The sequence below is a fragment of the Bos indicus genome, chromosome 10 (genome assembly GCF_029378745.1).
Source record: "Bos indicus isolate NIAB-ARS_2022 breed Sahiwal x Tharparkar chromosome 10, NIAB-ARS_B.indTharparkar_mat_pri_1.0, whole genome shotgun sequence".
In the NCBI taxonomy this organism is placed as follows: Eukaryota; Metazoa; Chordata; class Mammalia; order Artiodactyla; family Bovidae; genus Bos; species Bos indicus.
In genome coordinates this window covers 35,568,203-35,590,906 of record NC_091769.1, presented here as the reverse complement: position 1 = coordinate 35,590,906, position 22,704 = coordinate 35,568,203, and the positions used below count along the sequence as shown (strand labels likewise).

Here is a 22,704-nt window from a genome sequence, read left to right as displayed (position 1 = left end):
TCCTCCAGGGAATCTTCCTGACCTAGAGACTGAACCCACATCTCCTGCATTGCAGGTGAATTTTTTTTACTGCTTAGCTATAGAGGAAGCCCTATAAAAGGACATTCCCTCTTTATTTCAAAAACCTCTGTAAAAGGTAATTGATTAATTAAAACCAAAATACAATGTATTATGAAGTTAGTAACATATTTAGAAAACAGATTGGCAGCAATAGCACAAAGGATGGTGGGGGACATGCAAGTATTTGGTTGTAAGGTTCTTATACTACATGTGAAGGCATACAGTAGTTTCTGAAGGCAGAATGTGCAAGTTGTATACTACAAACCCTAGAGAAGTCATTAAAAAATACCACTAAAAATAAGAGTTATAGTCAGTAAACCAGTGATAGAGATAAAATGGAACAAAAACTATTTGATCTAAAAACAAAGCATGAAAAGAGAATAAAAAATGGGAGAAAAAGGAACAGATGGAACAAACAAAACAAATAGTAAAATGGTAGATTTAAGCCCATTTCAATAACTGCATAACATATAAATTATTTAACCATTTCAATAAAAGGCAGGGAATGTCAAAGAGTGGATAAGAAAAGCAAACCTCAACTAATGACTGTCTCTAAATCCAAATTTAGCAGAATGAAGAAAGAATAAAATAGAACACAAATGAACAAAAAATAGAAAAATCAATGACATAAAAAGCTGGCTTTCTGAAGACAAAATTGATAAACCTCTAGCTAGGGTGATCAGGAAAAAAGAGCGGGGGTGGGGGGAGATATAAATTACCATATCAGGAATGAAAGGGAATATTACTATAGATCCTGCAGATAGTAAGAGGAATATTTGAATACTTAGGTGAAATGGAATATAAACTACCAAAACTCAAGGAGAATGAGGCAATCTGATAGCCCTGTATCTAGGTCCCAGTATTTTTACTGGTGAATTTTAGCAAATATTTAAGAATGAAATAATACCAATTCTACAACAACATTATCCAGAGAACAGAGGATCCAACTCATTTATGAAGCCGAAATCCCTCTGCTATCAAAACCAGACAAAGACATTAAAAGGAAAAAACAGGGAAAATATATTGATTTTTCTCCCTTTAAAAATAGAAATAAAGGTTATGAGGTAATCTATTTATGAACCTTTTGGGTTAAATACAACATAGTAAAATTGGTTAGGAAGTTAAGTAGAGATATGTCTGCCAGGAGTATTAGCAATAGTTATTATTTTTATCTCCTTAGATGGAGAAAGGGAACAAGGAGGAAAATAGTAGAGAAAAAACCTAGTCATAGCTTTGTAATTTTTTTTTAAGTTCAAAGAAAAGTGTTCAAATTCAGATTCTCTCTTCCTTATTTCATACACTTTCTCCAAAACACAGGCCTAGCAATTCAAAAGGAGAATGAAATAATGGGTTTCCACCCATGGCCAAGGCCAGGACCTCAGTGGGAAGGTTGGGCGTTCCATGGTTAATACAGTTTGGGAAATCTGATTGTTGAATTGTGAAAGATTTCCTCTGGTCTTTACCTTGACGTGGCTTCCTTCTTTATCCGAGACAAGGGCCACATAGGTGATTTCATGATGTCTGCAGTACTCTTGTAATTCCTCTTGGGACTGGAACAAATAGACACAAAGCACTTGGAACAGCTTCACGTAGTTAAGGAGAACGAAAACACTATGGTTCTCAAAGTGAATAACTAAACATGTTGCTCTTACGGTTTATATAAATAAATATTAAGCAAGAAGAGTATAGAATTCAAAGGAGGAATAAGATTTCTTTTGTTTTCTGTGCTTTCACTATTGTTCTAAGGGGCCATATCACTCAGTGTGGTCAGGACATAGTGAGAGGTTTTCAAAAGCTTCACATCTTGATTGTTGCTAAATATTAATACACACACACACACACACACACACACACACACACACATGGAAAAGGCCTTTGGGGAAAACAAAGGCAACAAAAGAAACAGTAGAAGGTGAAAAGCAGAACTGAAGCGTAAAGCAAAGAAGTATCAGAGCAGAGAAGCCTGCAGGGGACACCCCTGTGCTGGGCTGAAATCACCATTACTGAGCTTATAATTTTACTTTAAGACAGAACACTTCTCTAACAATTTATGAAACAAGTAAATGGAATAGGATACTGCTCTGTTAAAGGATTATAATTTATTGCTCAGCATACTTCTGACGTGAATTTTTATATAATACAACAAAAATGGCCAGCAGCAGCTGCTGGCAGGTAATGTGGAATAAACATGTGGAAGGGTAGGGTTCTGTTCCCTAGGCGTCTCTTCATGCTCTGGGGCACCATGAGTGAGGGTGAATGTGTGTACAGCTTGGAGGACCACCTGGTAATGCAGCCCCTTCTGTGATCTGCTTGCAGAGAAGTCAGCCATCTGAAGGCCCCCCACTCTAACGGGTAGGCCAGGTGCTCGGTTGCGCCATTCTTCTCATCTCCACCCCCAGAGCAGGAGTTAGGCCAGCAGTGAGAGGCCTAAGGAGACAAAGCTAAAAACACTAGACACAGAATGCCTCTGGGAAGTGTGCTAGGCTGGATGATGGCCCTGCAAAGATGTCCACATCCTCACCCCTGGGAACCTGTGACTATGGTATCTTATATGGTAAAAGGGATTTTGCAGATTGATTCTTGAGATGGGGAGATTATCCTGGGTTATCAGGATGGGCCCAGCATAATCACAACAGTCCTGGTAAAAAGGGACAGGAGGGTTAATTCGAGATGGAAGGACAGAAATGTAGTGCAGAGGAAAGAAGATGCTACCCTACTGAGTCTGAAGACGGGGAGGAAAGGACCACAAGCAGGCATGCAGGAGGCTTCTAGGCGCTAGAAAAGGCAAGGAAGTGGATTCTCCTCCTAAAGCCTTCAGAAGGAACCAGCCTCACCAGACACCATGATTTTAGCCCAGTGAAACTGATTTCAGGCTTCTGAATTCCAGAAGTGTAAGATAATAAATAAGTGTTGTTTTAAACCATTTAGTTTGGTAATTTGTTACTCCAACAATCAGAAACTCCTACAGGAAGCAAATGAAATCATAGAGATAGTTTGGCAGAAACTAAAGCCATAGATGCTGATTTGCTGTTGAAGCCATGACTAGGCGCCCTCCACTTACAGGCGCTTTTTGTCTCCTTACCTGTGACCAGTCATACATGATTTCTGCTGTGATTCCAGCTGACCAGAGTTTCTGGGTTAGGTTGATGGCCCTGGACATGGACATCTGACCAACACTTACAACCAGGAGGTCACAAGAGCTTACTGTAACCTGGATCAGAAACATTGATTACATTTAGAGGAGGGAGATTCCGGGCATGTAGGTGGGACCATGCAGGCAGCACTCATATGGAAACAGGCACCTTAAAATCACATACAGCAACATAAATGCACAAGTCTTTGCTTCAAAATGACATGGTAAAAAAAATGACACAGTCAGAAAATTTTTATATTAGTCTTTTAAAATAAAGGACTTGAAATTATTTCTAAGTCATTAGGAAGATATTCTTTTTCTCTGGAAAAACTAATCTTGCCTGAAACACAGAGGAAAAAACCATTTCTTTGTAGAATTATGATCAGAAGGCTTTGATATGAGTCTGTTAACAAGTGTAATCTCTCACATTTACATAGCATATTCCAGTAAGGAGAGTCTGGCTACTGGACTAAGGTCCCCCAGGTAGAAAGCAGAGGCTAAGTATCGACACCAAGATTTAGGCTTGCCCCTCACAGCAAAGACAGTCTCCCTAAACCTCAGTCTATAGCTACTACATCTGGGGCTCCATGTGAATGACTGCAAAAGGAGAGCCATCTCAGAGCATGCTGGAAAGCAGAGCTAGTACTTACAGGCTCTTCCATGTTGAGGACAGCAGTGGTTATCTTGTCTATGGCTATGCTGACCCCGATGGCAGTAGGAACTGGCCCCAGAGCCTGTGGTCCTCTAAACTGGGGAATCTGGGGAGAGACAGGCAGCTCTGGTTATGAAATGGAGAAGAAAGTGTGATGATAGGAAAAGCGATGATTTGGGGGCATGCACTCTAATAGCAACTTATCAAAGGGTTCAACAAAATAAAGTGTGTAAGAGTGTGTGTGTGCGTGTGTGTGTGTAGCAAGAGAGAGAAGCAAGCATACCTGCAGATTCAGGAAATGTTAATGAATGCTGCACCGAGCTCTGCACTGTTCAATTTGGCAGCCACTAGCCACATGGGGCTTGAGCATGTGAAATGTCTAATCCGAATTGACGTTTGCTGTATATGTAAAACACGCTGGTTGCAAAGACTCAGAATGGAAAAGAATGTGAAATAGCTTCTTAATAATTTTTAGATACTTGATTACATGTTGAAATAGTATTTGGGTATACTGGGTTAAACAAATGCTAACTGTGAAGACTTAGAAAAAATGTAAATAGCTCCTTAATAATTAAAAAAATTTTGATTACATGCTTACATATTATTTTAGATATACTGTATTAAATAAAATACATTATTAAAATTAATGCCACCTTTTTCTTTTTACTTAATGTTACTAGATAATTTAAAGTTGGATACATAGGTTCTGGACCAAGATGGGTAGATACACTTCTCCCTGTTCCTCTAAGTACAGCTAAAACCCCTGAACACTACAGATAAAGCAAACATAAGACGACTCTGAGAGTGGAGAGAAGATGGCAGGCTGACCAGGGACCATGGGGTCCGAGGAACCACATGTGGTGAGTTCCCTGGGTTTGGTTTTTGCCTCTTGTACCCAGGTCTGAGTGCTGGAGAAACTGTCATCCCAGAAATGCCAAGAAGAACAAACAAAAAAGCCCCAAAGAAAATCTGATCTCTCTGGTCAAAAAAATCAAGAAAGGGGCAACCCAGCAAGATAAAAAATCTGTAGACAATACTGGCTCTGGTTGGCCAAGTGTCACAGAAGCAGCACAGACACTCCCACTCATGATGGCTGAGTGGGGTCAAGACATTCCCCCTTACCCAGAGAGGCCCCACCAAGTCCCAGGAGGGTGGTAGCTGAGAACACTGAGGGGAGCCGGGACTTTCCTGTCTGGGAGTAACGCTTCCCCCAGTGGTGTCAGTGGAGACCAGGATCCCCAGCTTCCACCCCACCCAAGTGGTAACAAGGTACCTCTCCCCTCTTGGGTGGTGCCAGAGGACGCTGAATGGAAGCTGGAACTTTCACCACTTTCCAGCAGTAACAAGGCCACCTGCCAACTCCCCCACCCCCCAACCCTCCACTACATATCAGTGGAGGCCTGTGGGAAGCAGTAACACAGCACCCCTCCCACCCTGGGGGTGTAGAAGGAGGCCGAGCGAGGAACCTGATCTTCACTCCCACTGACAGCAGGAAGGGGCCCTGCCTCCTCCACCCCGCCTCCACTATGCAGTGTCAGAGGAGGCCTAAACTGGAAGGTCTAGGTAAGTTCTAGAGTCTAGTCACGTAAGACTCAAAATGTCCAGGATACAACTGAAAATCAGGCATCGTAACAAGAGCCAGGATCTCAAAGTGAATGAGGAAAGGCAAATCGACAGACACCAACAAAATGAAACAGATGTGAGAATTCTCAGACAAAGATTTTAAGGCAACTAGCATAAAAATGCTACAATAGGAATCATAAATGGGCTTGAAACAAATAAAAGAAGGTAAAGTCTCAGCAAAGAAGTGGGAGACAAAAAACTCACTGGATGGGCCCAACAGCATAAATGGAGATAACAGGAAAAACAATCAGAGAAACTGAAGATAAAATCACTAAACAACAGAGAAAAGAGACTGTAAAGAAAGATGTCCCAGAACCATAGGAGCATAACAAAAGATGTAAATTTGTGTTACCAGAGTTCTAGAAAGAGAGAAAAAAGAAAGTAAAGCTGAAAAAATTGTGGAAAAAATAATGCCTCATACTATGCTGGATAGTGGTCAAAGTTCCAGCTTCCCATTCAGCTTCCTCTGGCACACCCCAGAGGGGAGGAGGGCCTTGTTACTGCTTGGGTGAGGGTGGAAGTCAGGGACCCTGGCCTCCACTGACTCTGCTGATGGGGGGCGCACTACCCTGAGGCAGATATGGAAGTCCTGGCTCCCCACTGAACCTTCTCTGAGGACTGCTGGCGCTTGGGAGGAGGCTCATTAGCAAAAGACAAACCTATAGATTCAAGAAGCTGGGAAAAATCAAATAACAGGACAAATCCAAAGAAAGTCCTTCCAAGACACATAACTGAACTTCAAACTAAAACCAAAAAACAAAAAAAATCTTAAAAGCATCGAGAGTCATCTTTCATATAGGCGAAAAATAATTCAAATAACCCAGATTTCTCATCAGATGGGTAAATACAGTAAACTTGCTTCTTTTCTTGAGTTTTTCAGAGTTTGACACTGGAAGCAAAAAGCACAACACTGTCTAATGCGGACCTCAGTGTCTACTGAGGAAATATTTAAGACAATCATATATAGGGCATGGGGTAAAGGACATAAAGGAGTTACAGTTCTATTAATATATTCCACTGTATCTCAACTGTGGTGGTAATTACAGGAATCTACACATGTGATAAAAATAGCCCAGAATTAGACACATACAGTATGTGGAGGTCCGTGTCCTGGGTTTGGTATTTTATTATGGTTATACCAGCTTTAACCATTGGAAGAAACTGGATAAAAAGTACACAAGACCTCTCTGTACTATCTTTGCAATATCCTGTAAACCTATTAGCTATTTACACAAAAGTTAAAAATAGTACAAATGCATTTCATAAGACATTTCTATTCCTAGTTGAAATATATATAGGTGTTCAATAATACCAGTGATTCAATTTTTCTGTAGTTTCAAAAAATTTCTTCCCTGGTGGTCCAGTGGCTAAGATTCAGTGCTGCCAAGGCACAGGGTCTGAGTTCGATCCCTGGTTTGGGAACTAGATTCCATACGCCACAACTAAGTTTGCATGCCACAACGAAGATCAAAGCTCCCACGTGTGGCAGCTAAGACCCGGTGCAGCCAAATAAGTAAATATTACAATAACAAGCTGAGGAAGAAATGCCCTCACCAGCAGGTCGTATCTACCACCAGCTGCGAGGATTTCAGATATAGCCCTTTGCCTCCGTCTGATGAATGCCACAAACTGGAAGATGATTCCGCTGTGCTGCTGCACCTTGTAAACCAAGCCCAGATTGATCAGGACCTGCCAAGGGAAATGCCACACGGATGTGTCAAGGGCTCGAGATTTAAAGAGTGTGCAATGCTGAAGACCCCATTTTCCATCATGAACACCAGAACAATCTATTTAGTATAAACAAAATATTTGGTACACAATCTGTTGGACTATAGCCTATCAAGTAAGAGGAGCTCTGTTCTCTTCAAGAATAACCACCTTTCTTGAGGCTGACATAGTAAGAATTCCCACACAACAGGAATTGTGATGCTCGCAAAGAAATTCTGATATAAGCCAAAATTATTACTAGGTGTCAAATGTTCCAAAATGTGGAAAGCAGCGTTCTACTGGAAAAATAAAACACTAAACTAGCATTAATAAAATAAAACCCATTTCCTCCTTGTGCTATTATTAATGCTACAAATTGGCGCTGCCAGAATCAAACAATTGCCAAACCTGTAACTTTATGCCAAATTTCTTCAACAGTCCAACGACCTCCTCCAGATCTTTTAAGCCGTACTTCACCAACTGGGCAACACCTGTTTTCTGTTTTATTAATGAATTTATGGTTGGGGTTAGATCTTGCAGCTCTCCCTTCTGCTCAATAAATTTGTAGAGTCGACACAGCTGGAAAGCAAGGAGGCAGTTAGCTTCCAAAATCCATGGCAAGAAAGACTCACTTTGCTGCATGTTTCCTAAACACAGGGGGGAGTGGCAGAGCTTTTGCACCTCCAAAAGGGTAGACTTTGTGGTCAAGGCTAATTTTAGTCTTTTCCACAGTCCCCACTAAGGATTATTGTTTTCCAACAACTCTAAGGCACCTCGCCGAAGTGCTCTAGGTCCCTACTCACAGTTCATTTTTAGTCCTACACACAGTGAATGCTCACCCCAGCAGAGCAGACCCTGACACTAGCAGAGCCTCCATTATATATATTTTCAGGCCAGTATTGTTCCTCTTTGCCTTCCTCATGCTCGTGAAATTCCATGGCTACAGGCACGTCAATGAGGGACAGGAAGGCAAAGTCTGACTCCTTCTAACACTACACTGAATTAGGATGGGAATTCCCTGTCCTCCCTTGAATAATTCCTACTTGTAGACTTGAGATGCAGTTTGGATACCACCTCCTACAGGCAGCCCCTGCTGCCTTCTCTTCCGGCTCAGACCTTGGCCCAGATCCCAGCTCTCCGCAGTTGTACTCGTTGTCTTCGCCAGGAGGGGGCAGCAGCTAGCAGTGATCCATCTGTGGACCAGGCACAGGCCCTGGCCCAGTGCAGTTAAAGAGGAAGTAACTATGATCATAAAACCAGAAAAAAAGACTCCAGGGGCTAACGTGGAAACTAAGAGGCAAAACTATAGCTACTTTGAGACTATAGGCAGATAGAACCTGGTTCATCTATAAACAGGTACATGGAATTGAAGAGCTGAATGAAGACTTATGAATGAAACTTAAGGTAGTTCCATAATCATAAATCACTTGTATTTTTAAAAAATCCCTAAGTGTTAATATATTTCTTTAGTATCTTAAAGACAACATTAAAAAATTTTATGTCTTTGATTTTATTTTTTTCTTAATAAATTTTTTTTAAACATTATCCCATTAATTGGAGAAGGAAATGGCAACCCTCTTCAGTGTTCTTGCCTGGAGAATCCTATGGACAGAGGAGCCTGGCAGGCCCCAGTCCATGGGGTCACAGGAGGCAGACACGACTTAGTGACTAAACCACCACCACCACCCCATTAATAAACTACCAGAAGCATCAGAATTTACACCCCCAGATTCTGGTACTCAACCTATCACCAACTAACTCCATGTAACCTGGGATAAGTCACGCATCTCTTTGGGCTTTAGGTGCCTCATCTGTAAACTATGAAGACTGGGCCAGATATTTGAAACTTACCTGCAGTATTTCTACTCCCTCTTCTAATACTCTTAGGGTTTCCTTTTAAAATAAGAGAGTACCAAATGCCTATGCATGTTAAGTCACTTCAGTTGTGTCCGACTTTTTGCAACCCTATAGCCCATCAGGCTCCTCTGTCCATGGGAATTCTTTAGGCAATACTGGAGTGGGTGACCATGCCCTCCTCCAGGGGATCTTCCTGACTTAGGGACTGAACCCGTATCTCTTATGTTTCCTGTGTTGGCACGTGGGTTCTTTACCACTGAGCCACCTAGAAAGCCCACCAATGCCTATATTAGATACTAATTTTTCCATTTTGCACTAATCAAACACACAACTTTGAATTAATGCTTAATATCAAATGACTGGGTTTCTCAGGTGGCGCTAGCAGTAAAGAATCCACCTGCTAATGAAGGCACGTAAGAGGCACAGGTTCAATCCCTGGGTTGGAAGATCCCCTGGAGGAGGGCACAGCAAGACACTCCAGTACTCTTGCCTGGAAAATCCCATGGACAGAGGAGCCTGGTGGGCTAGGGTCCATGGGCTTGCAGAGTCGGACACGACTGAAGCGACTGAGCATACATGCACATCACATGACTAATGGATAGAAATTCAGCAAAAAGCAAAGAAGCTGACATTTTAGCAACCAATGTGGCTATCTTGTGCAAGCGTGAAGTATTTTGAAATGTGATATTAGTTCAGAGAACCTTTTAGGCTTGAACCCTTTTAAGGAGTCGCTGAACTGGGCAGTTTCTTGGACAGATTCTTTGTGTCATTTACATACGGGACTATTTCTGCACATGGCTATGTGCTGTGTACATATCTAGGGTATTGCATAAGTACTGTCCTTTGTACTAGAATATTTATTATGCCATTGAGTCACTCTGTAATTATTAATACCTCCTATAATAGTTAACATTTAAAATGTAATCTGGTCTAATTTCCAGAGTTCCTAGCGCTATGTATCTGGTTTACTTTCCCAACCTGCAAACTATTAATATTTGAGTGAATTCTTTAAACTGTGACACCCCGTGAAAGTTGTGAGCTGAGGATAGACACATACTGGATGAATCCCCTCATGGCTTTTAAAGGCCAGTATGAAAGAAGTTGAAAGCAGTCTGTGGACTCTTCCACTGACATCTCTTTGCATCCCTAGCACTGTGCCTGACACGTGGTAGGTGTCCTAGAATCTGAGTAACTCCGCCTGGCCAGCGTACCAGAAATCCCTGTTGTCTTTTTCTTTTCAGGGACTCAGTTAGGTCAGGGTGACTGGCAAAGATCTGGGTCCAATCTCATGCTTGAAGAGAGAAAGGACAAACCTATTTACCCGGTGAGATTTTCCTCACTGCCAGTGAGATTTTAGGAGTAGGTAATTCCCCAGAAAAGCCAGAGCTATAATGCAGCTCTGAGGTGCTGGAAGACCAGGAGGTGGGGGAGGCCTGTGAGGTGGAGCTCTGGGTCGCAAACGATCCTGAAGAATCTACTTCCACAGAGGCCGAGCAGCCTGAGGTATGCTTGGCAGGAGGTTCCACTGAGCACAGCCTTGGCAAGGAGTATGAAGAGAAGGATATGGTGTCAGGAAAACAGCATGGAGACGCATTCTTTGATCATGGCCCTGATTTCTCTTCCCCTAATTCCAGACGTTGCCATGGCACCTACTTGAGGGAAAAACTGTCTGAGGTGGCGGGAAGCGCCGCTGCCTGACTGCAGTGAGAATTTGGCGTTTTCTGGAATCACAGCATTACAGAGAGAGCTGTAATCACACCATTGAAAGATACTTACACTACTTGACGACAAGGATAGATTACAAAATTTAGCTTCCACTTCTCTCCTCGTCAGCTTTTCTGTCTAATGGAGAAGAAGGTAACAATGAGAACAAGATACAGTTTCCAGGCTAATTCTGACAGGTGTAGCCTTCATTTTGGACAAACTGCTCCTCATCATGAAAAATGGATGAACTGATTAAAGGACTTTTTCCCTCCACAATTCATATGAGCTATATAACTAACATTGCTTTAAAATGTGGGAAAGATTGAGGGCAAGAGAAGAGGGGGCAAAGATGATGAGATGGTTGGACGGCATCACTGACTCAATGGACATGAGTCTGAGTAAACTTTGGGAGATAGTGAAGGACAGGGAAGCCTGGTGTATTGTAGTCCATGGGGTCGCAAAGAGTTGGACACGACTGAGCGACTGAACAACAATTCCTGACATAAAAGAATTAACAAGGGGAGAGCTGTACTTGCTGAATGGTGAGGTGACCCAGAGGAAGAGAGGCTTACCCAGGGGTGCTTATGCTAGAGTCAACTGATCCATATCCCCTAATGAAAGTCACGTGTGGACAGGCTCCGAGTGCCACCCCATGCTGCCAGGCAGCCTACAGAATATGAACAAGAGTGATGGGAAGCCTCTGCACCATCCCTGGGCTTTCTGCCAGCCTCTCACTGACACTCTGTTCTATCTGTCCCTGCCAAACAGCAGCAGCACTTTGGGAGGAGAAAAGAAACGTGAAGAAGCAAACACTAAAGTTAGGACCCTTGATGTGTCCCAGGCAGATGAAATAAAAGCTGGTTGAGCTTTTTAGTGTACAAAAACCAGTCAACCATTACGAACTTCCCCAGCTTATCCTGTCTTAATCATAGGCTGTCTGGCACTGCTAGTGACTGTATCTTCTTGATGTTCTTATTTATTATAAAAATAATATTTAAAATGAAAAGAAATTAGAAAAGATAAGGAAGGATTCACCTTCACCCCAGCACCGTAATAATTAAGATCTTCACTGTCCTCCCTTCAGGCTTTGCACAAATACCGGAAGGTAATAAATACAACGATGTGGCTGAATTCGGAAGGGCAATGGGAGGTGATGCTGCCCCAGTCTCACATAAATGAGGTGATAAACGAGGCCCCAAGAGAAGTCTAAACCAGTCTCCCCCAGTCTATAAATGACTTCACTGATAAGCTCAGACAGGCTGGAAGAATTAAGGGCAGGACATAAGTCTTTTACTATCAAAACTAATACTCCCTTTCTTGGTCTCTCTAAAGGACAATAACAGTGCTTGTGAGATTAACTTAGGCAAGTTAATCTTCATAAAGGGTTTAGAACAATGCTTGGCACATATATTCTGAGCACAGTGCATGCTTAGTAAAGGCTGACTATTTTTAAACTTATTACAGGCAAGTATCAGGACCAATTACTTAGTGATGCTTTTGCCTTAAGAAGCAAGTGAGTGAAGAAGTTTATTATCTTATAAATTAAATACGATAATTCAATCTTCAGAAGTTACCCTTGCAAACACACCATGGAGGTGTGCTACTAGTGACTAGTAGCACAAGGCTCAGAACAGAACAAAAGCTCAACCAATACTTGTTAACTACTGATGGAAAAACAAAAACAAAACTGCTGGTAGAATCAGAGCCATTGCTTCTTTTACCTTAGAGCAAAGAGGGGAAGGAGATAAAATTCCCAATTCAGTTTTATGGTTACATGACTAAGAAAATTCTCAAGCTATTATTATTATCCTTCAATATCAACTCAAAGGAATTAAGTGCTTACCACAGCATCATACAGAATAACATAGACTTGGCTGAGTTTATCTTCTGGGATCCCACAGTGTAAGAGTATTGCTTTCAGTAACATGGTATGGTTCAAGTAAATACTGTAATTTCTTTCCTAGGACAGAGAAATTATTATTTTCATTATAAAAGCAACACAGGCACCTGACGAAATCTAGAATCTTATCCCCAATTTACCAAACTGACACAATGGAAGGAATGAATTCTAGCATATTGCCTTTTAGTTTACTTTTTCATATATATATTCTTCTTACACTGTTGTGGTCAGAGTATAATATATTAATAATTTTATCTTTATCATACACATCAGAAATACTTTCATCTCCAGCTACGTTCAAAAGCCTGAGCAAGGTGACACAGATTTCAAAGTGGGAGAAGACCTGGGTCAGTACTAAGTGACCTATACTCCCAGCTGGTGGAGTATAAGCACACAGTCAGGAGCATTCACAGGGCGGTGAGCTGTGCGCTGAGCCAGGTGCAGTGGGCTGCACAGACAGTGGCCCTGAAGGAGCATCTCTGCCTGGAGGAAACAGCTGGCAACTAGCACGTGGGTTCTCGTCTCACGTGCTGTGAGAGCTGAGAAGAAAAGGTGGCTGGCCAATCAGGGAGGTTGCAGGCAGGCTCCCGGGCCCCCACTGCAGCTGGGTAGAGAGGTCTATCTGGACAGGGGTGCACAGTGACTGATGGGAGGTCACTGTGGAGAGGGTAAGAGGGGCGTGTAGCGGGGATGGGGAGGGAAGGCCAAGGAGAGCAACCACTGAGCGCACAGTGCACTCCACTGGCTGGGGAGTCCACAGAGACCACACAAAGTGAGGCCAGTTGTTAAGAGTCTGGGCGGGGACGTCCCTGGTAGTCCAGTGGTTAAGACTCTGGGCTTCTAATGGTGGGGGCATGGGTTTGATCCCTGGTTGGGGAACTAAGGTCCCATATGCCATGCAGTGTGGCTAAAAATTTTAAAAATTAAAAACTGTTGCAAATCAACTACACTTTGATTAAAAAAAAAAGAGAGAATGCATTCCATGTAACCTAAAGCAATAAAATAATTAGTACATATTTTTTGAAAAAGAGCCTGGGCGTAGGAGGGAGCTGAGGGTTCCCAACATGCTCAAAGTATCCTAGGATTCTTATCTGAATTCCTCAAATTTTGGAATGCATGGAGAAACTACAGCTTCCCCCCGATCAAAGAAACAAAAACAAATTCATTTCTTTCTAGGCGGAGGTAAGAGCATGAGACTGTCTCAAAAGCTACATCAAACTTTCCCAGGGGCTTGAGTAACAATGTGATTCATGGCCAGCACTATCTGAGGAGCAGTTCTGTGGTCCCATGCAATCTGGTGAAGGACTCTGTCTAGTGGGATAACCTTGGGATGTTAGGGTATGGGAAGGAACCTGAAGTGCTGGAAACTCCTGGATGATTTCGTAGATGGTGTAGATGATTTCAGCGGTGGGCAGCGAGCCGTTGGTAGTAGAGGTAACAATATCAAATGCACACTCCAGAAGTTCTTTGGGATGAAATCGGTCTAATTTTCGAGGTCTGAACACACGTTCTATGCAATATCTGCGGAGAGAAGCCCGCATTTCTAAGGTCATTGCTTGCTGGAATTACATATGTATAAGAGATTGTTGAATAAAAGAAATAATATGGAAAAATCAATTAGTGGTATGATTAAGAGAACGTAAAGATAGATTTGCCCAGAATAGTCATGCTTTGTATCTAGGTTCCAATTCCCAGTGTTGCCACTATTAAGCAATGGGGTTTATTTATTTTTTTAAGTCTGAAATAGACATGAAATAACATAGAAAAATAATTTTATCATGAGTGTTTGCTTTCTACACAGTGATGCCCACACTTTATGATTAGTAACTGTTTACTTGGAATTGAGAATAAAGGCATGTAAAGAGCTTTGACTTTGTTCAGGAAAGGAGCTGCAAAGTCAGGTGCCTTGCTGACAACAACATCGCTCCAATTTATGCAGATCTTGGTGTTTGCCCCTGTGGTATGTGAATGAAAACCTTTCCCCAGCGGTAAGTGCCTGGAGGTTCAGCACTCCTGCTGGGTTTCCTCCACTTCTCCACAAGCTGTTTTTATTCAGTTACCTGTGCAGGCAGTTTTCACACAGAGACCACTGGCCACTTGTCTTTTCAATTAAATTTTAAAAGAGGCCATCTGTGATCAAGAACAGCCAGATGTTTTTCCAAGCAACCATTTGTGAAAGTACTTGGTCAAGTGGCTTGGGGACATTTAGAAGGCAGAGAAAAGACTGGGAGTCTCAGGCTGCCACCCAAATGCAACATTCCTACAAACAGGAGGATGCCAGTCTTGATCATAGAAAGGGGTACTGGCGCTTTGTGACAAAATGGCTTTGTGACCATTTTCCAAGCTCAGTACTTTAAACTCCAAATACTTGACTGTGTAACGATCACTGTAGATGAAATACTCTTTTTGGGTTTCTTCCCCACATGCACCAAATGAACCCCCATTTTTTCTTACCGCTTTAAATTCAATATATTATTTCTCGCCACATATCTTGCAAAAGGAACCTGAAAAATAAAGTTTCAAAGGTCAGTATCAAGAGGTGCCAACCACTACTCCTTTTGTTTTTTTAACCTTTGAGTTGTAAGTCACATACCATAGAGTTCACCCTTTTAAAGTTTACAATTCAGTGGTTTTGAGAATGTTCACAAAGCTGTGCAATGCTCGTCACTCACACTCCTTGGAATGTTTCTGAGTTGGTCAGTCAGCAGCTTATCTCACTGCTGGATGTAACACCAACCTTATTCGCTGTGGCATTTCTTAGGTTCTTAAGTTTGAGAAAAAAATCACTTTTAGTAAAATATACTCTGCCAAATTTTATTCTGTGCAAGTTATATGATGACCTGTGAATTTTTTTTTAAGTGTCACATAATACTGCAGTCAAAATGGGTATTACCTCTTACAAATTTCCTGACTTTCTCATAGATCTTACAGAGGAAATTCTTAATAACCACCCAGTAATAATCACCACAGCTTATAAAACCATTACCAGATTGCTTCAAGAGATCTGACGTGGTATCATTAACTAATAGGTCAAATTCTGAAAGGGCAATTATTTTTTATTTGGAGGGATTTAATATATTTGCTCACAGAAAGAAAGCTTATGTTTAACAATCTGCATTTTAGTGCCCTAATGTCTAGACAATAAGGAGCCAGTTTTAAGTATAGTTATGTAAATGTTTGCCCTCTGTACTTTCTCTGCTGCTGCTGCTAAGTCTCTTCAGTCATGTCCTGTCTGACTCTGTGCGACCTCATAGACGGCAGCCCACTAGGCTCCTCTGCCCCTGGGATTCTTCAGGCAAGAATACTGGAGTGGGTTGCCATTTCCTTCTCTAATGCATCAAAGTGAAAAGTGAAAGTGAAGTTGCTCAGTCGTGCCCGACTCTTAGCGACCCCATGGACTGCAGTCTACCAGGCTCCTCTGTCCATGGGATTTTCCAGGCAAGAGTACTGGAGTGGGTTGCCATTGCAGAGCCCAAATCTGGTATGCTACCTACTCACCTCTCACTCAAAATAATCCCAAACCACCTAACTTACTGCAAAAGAAAAACTAAATCCAAGGGCATAGAAGGAATTTCCTCTTGAACCATAAAAGCAAAACATGTTCTTGCAATATGCTGCAAAACACAGATATGAAAGAAAGACAATGTCCTGATTCCAGACCTCCCTCCAGAAAAATACAGTCAAAAGTTCAAGTTTTTGACACTTCAGTCTGGGGATACAAACAAGCTGATATGTGTCATTATTCACACGCATGTGGGAGCACTATATATATCTCAAACATACCAGGTGCATTCAAATACCCATCTTTGTAAACATGCTCAGCTGTTTTTTTTTTTTTTTAAACTTTTTTCTTTCTCTGTATAATAAAAATGGAATTGTTCAATTCAGTTCAGTTCAGTTGCTCAGTTGTGTCTGACTCTGTGACCCCATGAACCGCAGAATGCCAGGCCTCCCTGTCCATCACCGACTCCTGGTGTCCACTCAAACCCATGTCCATTGAGTCGGTGATGCCACCCAACCATCTACTCTGTCATCCCCTTCTCCTCCTGCCCTCAATCTTTCCCAGCATCAGGGTCTTTTCAAATTACTCAGCTCTTCACAGGTGGCCAAAGTATTGGAGTTTCAGCTTCAACATCAGTCCTTCCAATGAACACCCAGGACTGATCTCCTTTAGGATGGACTGGTTGGATCTCCTTGCAGTCCAAGGGACTCTCAAGAGTCTTCTCCAACACCACAGTTCAAAAGCATCAATTCTTCGGCGTTCAGCTTTCTTTATAGTCCAACTCTCACATCCATACATGACCACTGGAAAAACCATAGCCTTGACTAGACGGACCTGTATTGGCAAAGTAATGTCTCTGCTTTTTAATATGCTGTCTAGGTTGGTCATAACTTTCCTTCCAAGGAGTAAGCATCTTTTAATTTCATGGCTGCAATCACCATCTGCAGTGATTCTGGAGCCCAGAAAAATAAACTCAGCCACTGTTTCCCCATCTATTTGCCATGAAGTGATGGGACTGGATGCCATGATCTTAGTTTTCTGCATGTAGAGCTTTAAGACAACTTTTTCACTCTGCTCTTTCACTTTCATCAAGAGGCTCTTTAGTTCTTCACTTTCTGCCATAAGGAATTGTTAGGTAGTTAGATTAGGAAAAAGGAGTCCAGAATGAAGTGGCTAAAACACAAAGAAGGGAAAAGCCCGTGAAAATAGAACAAAGGAAGGTCTGAGGACTGGAGTGAGAACCTCAGGTGAAACAAACAGCCCTCCTGGCTAGCCCAGTTTACACAGGGCAGGCTCAGGGGGAGGAGAAAAAACACATAAAGAGAGGAGCCAAAATTGAGCCTCTGGCTTCTCTTCTCTTTGTGTCTTTTGGGTCGGCCCGCCCTCATGCCTTGAGGGTGTATTTTCCTTTCCTTGCCAAATAAAACTGAGCTGTAACACCAAGCTGTAACACTGGTAACTGATCTGTCCATCACTTCAAATTTTTGCTGTGGTGAGACAGAACCAAGGAAATTACACACTCTCCCGACATAAACTGAGCTGTAACATGGAGCTGTAACACTGGTCCATCCATCACTTCAAATTTTTGCTGCGGAGAGACAGAACTGAGGAAATCACAACCTCCCCTGAAAGAATCATATTACAGTTCTTTTGAAACATACTTTTTTTTCCAGCTAATAGGATACCATGGATATTCCTACAGATCAAATATAGATATGGATCTATCTAAATATATATGCATTTTGATATTTTACCTCTTTAATATTCCATAATAAATTATTCAGCCATTTTGCTACTGATGCAGTAGCAGTTTTCAGTTTTTGACCACCATGATAAATTGGAAATGGATGTCTTTTTAATATTTGTATACCAATGTGTTATTTCTTTAAATAAATCCCTCAAAGTGGGATTGCTAGCTCAAAGGGTGTAGTACATGCATTTACTTTATTAAATATGTTCAGATTACTTTTCTAAAGGTTCAACAACTTACATTCTCATCAGCAATATATTAAAGTACCTATTTTCCTAAACTCTAGTCATCTGTGGGCATTAAAGATTTTTGCCAGTCTGAGAGGTGAAGTTCAGATACCTTTGCTTTGTGTTTCCTTATTAGTGAGGTTGAGTATCTGTGAGAAGATTATTATCCCCATGTATCTTCTCTTCAGAGAACTGCCTGGTTATAGCCTTTACTCATCTCTCTACTTCTAAGTGCTTTCTGTACAAGAGGAATATTAACCTCTTGTCTGTCACATGCATTTACAGTACAGATGGGCTTGTTAGCAGCCAGCACCATGTGAGTGATCAACCAGTAAGCGTGCTGCTGTCAAAGGGAACCCTGGGGATAAGAAAGCAAGCATGAGCAGACTTCAGCACACACACTTAGCAGGGACACTTGCTGTTATAAGAATTCAACTGTTCTGGACATTAGCGTATGGGAAATGTCTGGGTTGGCCAAGTTAGCCTGCTATGATCACCTGGAGGAGCTCAACACTGACGTGCAGACGTGGCACCTGCTTCTACGTAAGCACTAAGGTGGATGCACACACGGTCAAAGGTTTACCATGATGCTGTCACCCTGATAACTCTCTTAAGATTATGTTTCCTAGAGGTGACATTAAGAAAATAAGCCTGGGGGCAAGAATGATTGGTGGGGGTGTTCCTTTAACATGATACCAGCCCTGGGACCAGGCATGGCACCCACACTGTCAGCAAAGCCTCCCAGCCTCACCCGCAGGTCGAAAGGCAGCATCACCAGCATCCCGCTGTGGTCCATGAATAAGGCAGCTTCGTTGTGCTCATATATTTGTCTGTTTCGGGGAAGCAGCAGTGGGGTACACAACTGGACAGCTCCTACACCAAATGAGAAAGAATAACTGGTCACTGTTTCTCATGCTTTCCAGACACAAATTAAAACAAACACAAACGTGACAGTTAAGAATCTGCCACTGGGACTACTGAAATCACTTTATCTTCAATTCTCTAAGTTTACTAATGGAAAGCTCATCTAAGGTTAGGTTTGTTAATTTAGTCACATTTCCTTTTTTTTTTTTTGGCTGCACCACACAGCTTGCCGAATCTTAGTTCCCTGACCAGGGATCGAACCCAGGCCCATGGCAGTGAAGGCACTCAGTCCTAATCACTGGACTGCCAGGAAATTCCCTAGTCACATTTCTGACTCCACAAACCAACTGTATTTTACCAACGAGGTTATAATACTCAAATCTGTTTCCCCTCCACAAGCTGAATTATAAAAATAAGCTTAAACGTCATGGGTGTCAAGTGAGTGTAACTGAATTTGAAAGTAAAGCATGGCTGCACCCAAGTCCATTAACATGACTTTCTGAAGAGGAAACAAAATGTCTTTTGAGAAGGCCCATGTTTTTAAAAGAGGACATACCGTGTCTTTTGAAGATGCGGATGATGGTTTCACACACGTGCTGCTGTATCTTGGCTGTGCGGATGGAGAAGCTGCCCTAGAATATGACCAATTCAAGTGTCATTGAAGCCTGATCAAAGGGATCGCCCAAAATATCTTTCTGTGGCTTGTCATATGCATTATATTACTTATTCCCAAGATCACAAAACAGATCTCAATGAGTCACTCCTCTTTTGAACATATTCAGGAAAGGAGCAAACCACATGTCTTGCAACATGTCCTATTTTGGGAGGGCTTCCTCAGTTCAAAGTCCAAGCTCTCAGCAATGGTCATGTGTGCCTTTCAGAGACAGCTAGTCCTACACACAACTCTCCAAAAGAACTTTCAGAGATACTGTGGCAGTCAAACATCTAACAGCATCAAACCCCCTCCCACAGACTACAATATTTCATAGTGGGCCTCTTGAAAGCTACATGGCATTTATATATTTTGTAAATAACTTTCTTTTTCATTTTTTCTTATAATAAAAGTAGCATTATTTCACTACAGAAAATTTATTAAAGACAATAGAGAAGCAAAAAACCAACAATTAAAAAGTCAACCATAATCCTGTAGATATCTAATATACCAGTGAAGAAAAACCACTTAGCCCCTGAAATCTATACTGATCTTCCACAAACCTTACCAGGACTTTCTCTGCTACTCTTCAAATTCTACTTTAAGCATATGGAAATGTATACAGAATACAACAAATATCTATTATTAACTCACCCAACTGTATACAATTTTAACATTTTGCTATACCGTTTCAGACTGTTTTTGCTTTTAAGAAAGAAAATGTTGAAGTCTCCCAAACCTGCTTGTGCTTCAGAAGCCACCTGACGAGCTTTTAAACTGAGATTCTTTTTGTTTATTTATTTATTTGGCTGCAGTGGGTCTTAGTTGCAGCACTCAGGATCTTAGTTCCCTGACCAGGGACTGAACCTAGACCCCCTGCATTGGGACCATGGAGTCTTAAACACTGACCACCAGGGAAGTCCCTGAACAGAGATTCTTGAAGTGCTTCACACTTATACTCCAAGTCACTGTACTGGATGTAGGGCCTGAGCCTCTGTGTTGTCCAAGGGCCTCACAGGTGACTTTAATGTGTAGCCAGTATTGGGAGCTGGCTATTTGACCTGGCCATCTGGGCCAGGGCTTGGTCTCTAAAAGCACCACTTCTTACCCTCTTTGGTTAGGGGGTGGATCAGGAACTCCTACAAGTAAGTGATTAAAAGTGTGGCTCTTCCTAGAATAATGCACACACACACATTTTGCATATACAGACCTCAAACTAAGAGCTTATGTTGGACCAGGACCTACGGTATAGCACAGGGAACTACAGTCAGTATCTTATAATTGTTGTCAGTGGCTAAGTTCTGTGTGACTCTTTGTGACCCCACGGACTAGCACACCAGGCTCCTTTGTCCTGTGCCATCTCCTGGAGTTTACTCAAATTCATGTTCATTAAGTTGGTGATGCTATTTAACCATCTCATCCTCTGCCATAACCTTCTCCTTTTACTTTCAATCTTTTCCCAGCATCAGGGTCTTTTCCAATGAGTCGGCTCTGCATATCAGGTGGCCAAAGAACTGGAGCTTCAGCTTCAGCAACAGTCCTTCCAGTGAATATTCAGGGTTGATTTCCTTTAGGAAACAACCTATAATAAAACCTATAATAACCTATAATAAAAAAGAATCTGAAAAAGAATATATATATATAACTGAATCACTTTGTTGTATACCTGAAACTATTACAATACTATAAATCAACGATGCTTTAATTTAAAAAAAAGAGAGAATTTATGTTGGAGGCATTAAAGAAACCCAGGAAAATTCAGGAATGGACTTGATCCTTTTGTAGAGCGGGTAAAGCTCTTTCAAGCCATGGCTTACCCCACCTTCAGTATGTCACTGTCGTAGGTGTAGTCGATGGCAGGGGAGATGCGCTGGGCGAAGATCTGGCCCATCATGGTGCGGTAGGCCTTCCCGTCCACGTTGGCCAGGGTGTGGTGCAGCACCTCGTGCAGCTCCGATTCCTCCATCTGGGGCGGGGGCAGCAGCTCGCTCTTGAGCAGTTCTGTGGCCGTGGGCCGCTTTGCCGGATCGTGGTTCAACAGCCAGGAGATGACAGATTTCTACAATGCAATACTGGGGATGGGATGCGATGGATGGTGCTCGGGAATTCTCCCAGCAAGCTGGTGTTTGGTTCAGGTCCCAAAGGATACACTTCTTCCCCTTAGATGGTCCATTTTAGTTGGTATTTCTTAAATTTCTGAATTTGTCATTTCCCCCCAATAGTTCATTATGGTCACAGGATTGTGCAACTAGGTAATATTAATATAGTATCTTTCCTAAAAGGTAGAGGCCCTTTTTGTACTTCACTGTTATAAAGGACCAAAAAACCTTCAACAAAGACATAGAAGCAAAAGTTAGGCCTTCTAAACACACTGTATCTAAAATACAGCTTTTTTGGTACAGTTCTTGAACCACACAAGATACAAGAACATAAAACAAGTTATTTTAGGTGCCCAATTTTAGTAGAAAATATAATGCTTAAGAGCTGCTGGAATCCCTAAATCAGTAGAAAACATCTTGTTTTTATGTTATCTGTATTCATACCATTCCCTTGAATTCTCTTCTGTTACTCATTTATTATACCTTCATAGCTACTACCTAATTAAGCAGGGAACTATTTGAATAAACTATAGTTCCCTGTTTAAACCTTTGAAAGGCCCCAGAATGATTCTGTAATTCTCTTGTTTATAAGGAGTTAGAGGAATACTTGAGATCAGAAAACCTCAATATAGATGAATCTCATTAAGCATCTTTAATTACATATCTTTAAAATATCCTCCCCCATAATCCTTAACCCTGGTTGAGGCTAGAATTAAAAACACAGATAATTATTTTTCATATAAAGAATGGAACTGATGTGATATAACTTTATGAATATATATGTTAAATTAAACTGGTAAAAATAATATCCTATTCAGCAAAATCGATAGTAATACTTAATTTCTGTATGTGGCAGTAACTGTTATACTCAGTCAATAAGCATTTTCTATGCTGCCTTCTTGCAGATAAAAAGCAACAATGTGATATGGAAGGCAGCAGCGGCAGTGGCTGTGGTGGTTAAGTTTACACAGTTT

At 41.7% G+C, this 22,704-nt stretch overlaps 1 protein-coding gene across 3 annotated transcripts in view; it reads right to left on the bottom strand.

The window, feature by feature from the left end:
- EIF2AK4 (eukaryotic translation initiation factor 2 alpha kinase 4) overlaps positions 1 to 22,704 on the bottom strand; it is a 97,187-nt gene that overhangs the window by 12,553 nt on the left and 61,930 nt on the right. For all 3 annotated transcript variants that reach the window (XR_011568797.1, XM_070797253.1, XM_070797254.1), the window contains exons 21-32: positions 21,454 to 21,690; positions 19,536 to 19,611; positions 18,867 to 18,988; positions 15,091 to 15,140; positions 13,989 to 14,157; positions 12,580 to 12,696; positions 10,809 to 10,874; positions 7,584 to 7,754; positions 7,023 to 7,157; positions 3,844 to 3,951; positions 3,143 to 3,271; positions 1,524 to 1,610 (exon numbers count right to left, since the gene is read on the bottom strand). Coding sequence is in view for 2 of the 3 variants with exons in the window: in XM_070797253.1 (XP_070653354.1) it covers positions 1,524 to 1,610; positions 3,143 to 3,271; positions 3,844 to 3,951; positions 7,023 to 7,157; positions 7,584 to 7,754; positions 10,809 to 10,874; positions 12,580 to 12,696; positions 13,989 to 14,157; positions 15,091 to 15,140; positions 18,867 to 18,988; positions 19,536 to 19,611; positions 21,454 to 21,690 (1,467 nt within the window). In the remaining variant the exon portion in view is untranslated. The remainder of the gene's footprint in view (positions 1 to 1,523; positions 1,611 to 3,142; positions 3,272 to 3,843; positions 3,952 to 7,022; positions 7,158 to 7,583; positions 7,755 to 10,808; positions 10,875 to 12,579; positions 12,697 to 13,988; positions 14,158 to 15,090; positions 15,141 to 18,866; positions 18,989 to 19,535; positions 19,612 to 21,453; positions 21,691 to 22,704) is intronic.